At 35.2% G+C, this 7,032-nt stretch overlaps 1 protein-coding gene across 2 annotated transcripts; it reads right to left on the bottom strand.

Annotated features, from left to right (window-relative positions):
* Window positions 1-1,247: 1,247 nt before the first annotated feature.
* On the bottom strand, window positions 1,248-4,026 carry ccl25b (chemokine (C-C motif) ligand 25b). Of its 2 annotated transcripts, none has more exons than XM_028028516.1 (5): window positions 3,851-4,026; window positions 3,411-3,511; window positions 2,107-2,224; window positions 1,784-1,895; window positions 1,248-1,700 (listed from the first exon to the last, which is right to left on the bottom strand). In XM_028028516.1, the coding sequence occupies exons 2-5, from the start codon at window positions 3,472-3,474 to the stop codon at window positions 1,692-1,694; spliced, it is 303 nt and encodes a 100-aa protein (XP_027884317.1). In that variant the 5' UTR covers window positions 3,475-3,511; window positions 3,851-4,026; the 3' UTR covers window positions 1,248-1,691. The 2 variants fall into 2 exon arrangements, with proteins under 2 accessions (XP_027884317.1, XP_027884318.1); XM_028028517.1 differs by having other exon boundaries at window positions 3,859-3,951.
* Between the last annotated feature and the right edge of the window lie 3,006 nt (window positions 4,027-7,032).

Below are 7,032 nucleotides of genomic sequence, written 5' to 3'. Positions count from 1 at the left end.
TGGGGATTATGAAGTGAGAAGCTAACGGCTTAAAAGTCGTTATGAGGTGGTTTTAAATTCCTCTTTTTTCATTTTCTCCTCAAATAACCATTCTGAAATAAAACTCAACTTCAGCCATGGAAATTCCTTTCTTTAAACTCCTGGGTGGTGGATAAACATTTAATAAAAGTTAAACATTTAAATAACATTTTGATAATTTCATTCATTTTTTTGAATAGCTTTATTTCCTCTTTAGTAATCTGTAGAGTATTAGAAATAACTTTGAAGTATTCTTTTACCTCTATTTTTTGTTTTAGTGTTTACTTTTGCATCATCAAGTTATTGACGATGCAAAAGTAAAGTATTTATCTGACGAGTAAAGAAATTAGTTCATCTCTACATTAGTTATCTGCTCCTGGTGGTTTGTTCAATCAGTGAAAGATGCTTAGTTTTTTTTAACAGTAGTGAGAAAAGAATCTTAATAAATCTCAATCTAAGACAGATTTACTCACTTTCTTATTTTCAATTTTTCATAAAAATGTTCAATAAGAAGGGAAGTGTACATCATTAAGACAGCTGTTTGAGAAATTATGAGACTGTTTATGTATATCAATATAGTTTAAAATAAGTCATCAAGACTACATTGAAATAAAACTTTGCAAAAGAGAAAAAATGATCAAATCTACAACATAAGTTATGAGAAAATAAAGCTACATCAACTAATTTTAAATGCACATTAACAGCTATAACACATTAAATAACTTTAATAATTGTGTATTTACTAATCATAAATCAATATGTTAAATGATAAATAATGTGCTAATAGCGATGAATTAACAAAATATGTTAATGATATTTTATGACTAATATTCACTTAAATACTCATCCCTTATATTGCTAAAAATTTTAATGAGAAACCTTCACTTTCATCAAACATGCAAGGTTTTAACACATGAACAGTTTGGAAGTCATTCTTTAATCCATCCACATCACACTTGACTACCTGTGTCAGAATGCAGTTCGTTTTTAACCGTACCATCAAGCTTTGGAAAACAGGCTTTAGTTTTATTGAATTGAGAGATTGTGCAGTTATTTAATGCTGATGCCTAACAACACAAATACGAGATCCCTGGGGGGAAAGCAGGACTTTCTTTTTTTCTTTCTGTCTTTCACTTCTATCAACTACTGGCTCAAAATCAGGTCAGGGCCGAACTGATTTAAAACATCTTGTTCGTATTTGATTCAATTAAGAAATAGTAGGAACACAGTTTTTGTTTTTAATCCACTTTTTTATTGTAGGAAAAACAATGTACATTTAGTGTGGATGCAAAAATAGTTTGCTGTATATATGCATATATCTATATAAAAAAGAAAATCAGCTTATCACAAAGGTGTTTCTATTTTTTGACACAGATTTACTCACATTTTAAAGCTGCCAAAGAGTGGCTCATTCTTAGCAGGTTCTACACATCATAGAGAAATGGACAGTATCATAGTAATGGCTCATATAAATGAAATTGTTGATACTGGCTATAACTTTCATGATAAACTATGATTGTGCTATAAAGGACTGCATACATGTTTTATATTCACTCTCAGCAACAGGAAATATAAAAATAAGGAAACACAATCCATGTGTTTAAAGATGACAAACGATGCCTGACAGGGAGGTGAAATGACCCCTTTTCTTTCTTCTCTCTGGTATTTCTCCTTTAAGGACTCTGCAAAGACAAATGTTTTACAAATGGTAAAATTGTCTGGTAGGCGTTAGGACAAAACTGCAGGACTGTATTGTTTTTCTTACCTTTTTCAGGTTTCTTTTACCCACAATTCTCAACTGCTCCTGCACCCAGGACTCCATAGGATTGCCACAAAGGGTTTTCTGAATGCCATTGCGCCTCTTTTTCATCGTAAACCTGCACACAGCAGAAACGTTTTATATGTACTTCTACCATCACACCTTTTTTCTTTTCAGATTGCACTGCTTTGATCTGCCGCTGGACCCGTTCACCTGCTCATTAAACATGTTATTGCATTTTCCCCCCAGAAGCTGCCAGTTCTAACAATGCCACTAAGCCAAAGACCAATCAGGCAGGCAGAGAACAGGACACAACATTTGGTACTCACACAACCGCTCTGATGTTGCAATCGCCATCTGTTTCCTGTATCCTGTAGCTCTCGATGTTCCTCTTTACACCTTTTCCAACCTCTTTAACATAGCCGAGGCAGCAGTTGTCGTAGGAGCCTGGAAGAGGTGAACAATGAAGAAAGATGCAAAATGTTAAGCATTTTTTAAAGAGATGCAAACTTTTTTAGCAGCTGGCTGGATCTTTACTTTTTTACTTAATGTTTTGGTATAACATGAAGTCTCTTGCTGTGAACTCTTTCCTCTTTTTTTCTTTTTTGGCATCGAGTTGTGAAAACATTGGGGATCTGAGCCAACACCATCCGGGAAAGCTCCTCCCCCAAGATCCTCATCATGAACTTAAGAAAAGGCAATTAATTAAAAAATAACACCAGAATGTGAAAGCATATCTAAACTTAATGTGAATGCATATATAAAATTAATGTGGATGCATATTTAAACTTAGACTTTGAATCTTTTATTCTGCTTATTTCTACTGCCCTGCTCTGCTGTGCATCTATGTTCTGTGAGCATTAAGACTTTCAAATAAATTAATCAATGTTTCAACAATTAGAACCAAACATTGTTTGCACACTCCAGCTAATGTAACATTATTAATGTTTTTATAATAAAATTTCTTTAATAAACTAGTAGCTTTGTCATGTGTGCCTGCTACTTCTGAGAGGTGATAGTTCAAATATTTCAGGGAGATCTGAAGTCTAATGGTTTGATTTGATAATATCTATTAAATTCATCTCGATTGAACAAATTTAGTACCTCAAACTGTTTTCTGACACGTACGAAAATTAAACGACAGGCTTGCTGCATCTCTCCCCATGAGAAAGTCATTTTGAAAAGCAAGTGCTTCAGGTATTTAGAGCAAGCAGTTTTTCTCCTGCATTAATCACATCTGTTATCACCGCCAAGTGATCCACATTTGACAAGTCCCGACAGATACAACCTTAACGTGCTGCGGTAAAAGCCTTTCAAGAAAATGATGCCATCGCTTTGAAAAACAATTGTTTTTTGGGGGGGTACCACATGTCTTCAAATGTCCTCACATGTCTTCGAACCGCATGTCTTCTTCAAAGACATGCGGTTTGAAGATCAGTTCAATAAGATTTCAACTTTTGTTTCACCAAAACCTCTAATTTCCCCTAGTCTTTTTTTCAAGTTCTGCAAACACAAACCCTATATGGTCTAAATAAAATAAATCTGCCCAACACTGACTCAGACATTTAAAATCAAATTTAAAATTGAATTCAGAAGAATTGCATCCCCCTTACGGCTAATATTGTCCACTCACCTTGCGCCACACTCAGGTACATGCAGGTGAAAAGCAGAAGGATGGCAAGAGTTTGAAACTTCATGGTTGCTGCGGTTCTCGCTGTTGCTATTTGCTGTTCGCTGGAAAAGAGAGAATATCAATAAATCAAACAACTCCCCTTTCATACACAGACAAATTATTTCGATCACAAGCCCCCCCACATCTGTCCTCCTACACTAAACATGCTCTGACCTCTGATTAAGTATATTTAATTTGTCTGGGATCCAGCTGTGTCCAGCTGTTCCTTCTCCAGCACACTTAGTATTGTTTACAGAAATCTAGCAAGATCTGAAAAATTTACAGCTCCAACTCCCTCGCACCACTTATCTATGGCACAGAATTGAACTCAGTCTCTTTTACAACATGTTTGCAAAACCAAGGATTGCAAAATTAAGAGAAGAAGAAGAGCTAAAACTCACGTGCTCACATTCAGGACTCCACACGACGTCTTGAAAAGAAAATCTTTTGCTCTGACCCAGTTTGCTTTGAGTCCGTATTCTTATAGTCTGCCTTCCCCCTTGCTCAGTCATTACCACACCTCCTCCGTAGATGCTATCAGTAGATCTGCAATTTGATCTTTGTGGAGTGTGAGCCTCCAAAATGAGTCATGTCATGACAATGAAGCACATCACCACAAACAAATACACATCAATTCCACCCTCTCGTAAAACTGGAATATCGATTTCCTCTGTTTTTTCCAACATGTATGAATTGGATATCTATGTTATGGAACTATGGAGTGCTAAATATTGATAACACTTCATATCAAATTTTTTAACAAAAAGTTTCCAAATGATAAATCGTCCTGACTCTATGAAAAAACAGTTGAAGCATTGATATGCTGTAAATACAGTAATTACTTTCTTGGTTCAGTTTTGTTAGCCTCAGACATTAATTAAATGCTTCTGACAACAAGAAGTAGACTTAAAGATCTCATATTGTGAAACATCATGCCCTGATCCTAAGAAGTTCAAGAACAGATCATGGACAAGTTATTGACATCTGGATAGGGTCACAGAGTAAAACTTTGATGCTCCAGTGCACCACATCGACAGACATGATCAAATGAAGACAATGCAGAACAGTGAGGAACCTTCCTAAATAGGGATACATCTAATTAAAACTATTTCAACCAAATCAAACAAAAAAAAGACACAAAGGCCTCTAATATTTATCATAAAAACAAAACACATAGTTATGATCCCTTAAACTTTTAAGAAAAATTATGTGTGGACTAAAGTAAACACATAGTTCAAGAACAGAATTATTTATTTCTCATATTTCTCTCCAAAATATGAGAAATAAATTACCTTGCTGAACTGATATTAAAAAAATCTTTTGTCTGAACGCCGACTAACACTTAACAAAGTCCTACTTACGTCAACAATCGTATTTTGATGATTTAGAAATGTTGAAAGTTGCACTGTGAACACTGAAATACAATACTAATACTTTCTGTCATGACAAACCTTGAATGTCTTTTATTAGATGGAACGATTACATGCTTTAAAAAATAGAAATGTGAAAACGACAGCCATCTGCTTCTGATTGCTTGATGGGATCCTTGTGAAGTCTCCAACTCCAGATGTGCAATGTAAAATGTTAACTATTTAAGTCTCATTTTGCTCACACATCTGATCCATAAAACACTGAAGATTTCTAATGATAAATTCAGTTATTTGCGTTTTGGAAAACTTTATTTTAAAACATATTTCTCAGTAAACGATTTCTGTCTTCAGGTTGAACAGTTCAACCCACAGATAAGGTAAATTCTTGCAGCACTTTCATAATTTAACCACATTTACAGCAATAAGAGTATTGTAATGGATACTGAATAAATGATTCATGTCTGTTTTCTTTTAAATCTCTAAGCTATTCATTAATACGTGTCATACTCCTAAATGTATCACATTGGTCACGGTCCGCTTGCTGACCACAGACAGCCCACACCACATCTGTTCTCCTGTGTATCTCTGTGGGAGACTGTGGGCTGTTTCAGGTTTTTGTTCATCTAAAACTAAAACCAAGCCTGAAAAAGAATTGAACATTTGTGATCGCTTGCAGGAGCCATTGCCAAATGGAATCAATCACATTTTTAGAAAACTGAGATTCTGTGCAAGTCTAATTAAAACTTTTATTTAGGTGAACATGTCAGAAGGCAACATTCAAAAGTAGAAATTGTGAAAATTGTTTTTTTATATATATATATATACAAATGAAGAATTTTCCATTTGAAACAAGCAAAATCTTCCAAAAAATATGTAAACAAAGAAATGTTTGCATCACTTGTCCTTTGACATCACTTCATCCGTGACTGAGCTGTTGAGTACTACTGAGCTGCTGTAGTTCAGTGAATTAAATGTTTCCTGTTTCTTGCCTGATTGCTAAGATGTACTCCCCTTCTCTTTACTAATTACAAAGGAAGACACAAGTGTGTGCAGCTGCAGTTTGTTCAGCAATCGAGCCTCTTCAAATAGACTGCCGCAGAACGTCAAAAGTAGTATTACCAGCTATTTAAAGCTCTTATTTTGTTTAGAATGTGTTTTTACAGTATCGCGGAACTGTATGGCTTTAGTTCTTCATGCTTATTTCCCTTCAGCCGCTCACTTTTCTTATCCACTTTTGGATTCTTGCCTCCCCTGGCTCCAGAGTTTTCCCCAAGCTCAATATTGTTGTAATATGAGTAGCATTTTAAACTAAATGCAGACTAAATCTGGACAGCGCATGCTGCTTTAGAATCTGTTGTTCATCTGTACTGATGAATGTTTCAATAGATTCATGGAAGCATTAGTGATTAGTGTTTAAATATGAGCTAGGGCATCCTCAAAATATAAATATGAATGAGGTTAAAATCCACAATTTCTTACACTCAAAAGTTTAAATTTAACTTTCATATCATAACTTTTTACAGAGAAAACATTTTGTCTTAAAGTGTACTGTGGATTGAGCTTTATATCAGGTAATAATGTTACCTCATCAAAACACATACCCAGACTTTTGCTTTGATTCTTTCATGCATGTTTGAGAAATCCTTGAACATCCTGAAGCAGCAATTCAGGGCTGACATCTAAACACTTGCTCATACAACGCCCCTACTCTTTATCCAAAGCTCCATCTTGGAGCGACAGGCATCAGTTTAGCTTCGGCCCCACAGAGTACCTCTTCTACCCCTTCAGATCCTACAGACTAGCGGCAGCAGCATTTAGCAAATGCTGCTGCTAAATGGTGGAATTGGACATCTGCTAACCTTGACATATAAACTACAACTTGTAAGCAGCATCAATGGACGGCATGGAGAAGCGCTGTTTTGATGACTTGCTAAAGGGGGCGTGTCAGACAGGGCAGGAAGGATTTAAAGAGACAGTCGCCAATTTCAAGGTGTCAGATTAGGTTACGATTCAAAATCAAATTTCTTTTAAGTTGTTTTTTTTATTTTTACAGCTTTTCAATAACAACTTAAGGTAATATAGTTACTTGGTTGTTTCATAAAATGGCACTATGTGCATTGAATTTATAATATCCCCCTTTAACATATTTAAAACTATGCCTCTTTGGAAGAATTTTAGTTTTTTGTCTTTTATTACCCTTTCCAAAGATATTG

This window comes from Xiphophorus couchianus, chromosome 9 (genome assembly GCF_001444195.1).
Source record: "Xiphophorus couchianus chromosome 9, X_couchianus-1.0, whole genome shotgun sequence".
Lineage (NCBI taxonomy): Eukaryota > Metazoa > Chordata > Actinopteri > Cyprinodontiformes > Poeciliidae > Xiphophorus > Xiphophorus couchianus.
The sequence above is the reverse complement of the archived record's forward strand: the minus strand, read 5'-3'. Positions and strand labels throughout refer to the sequence as shown.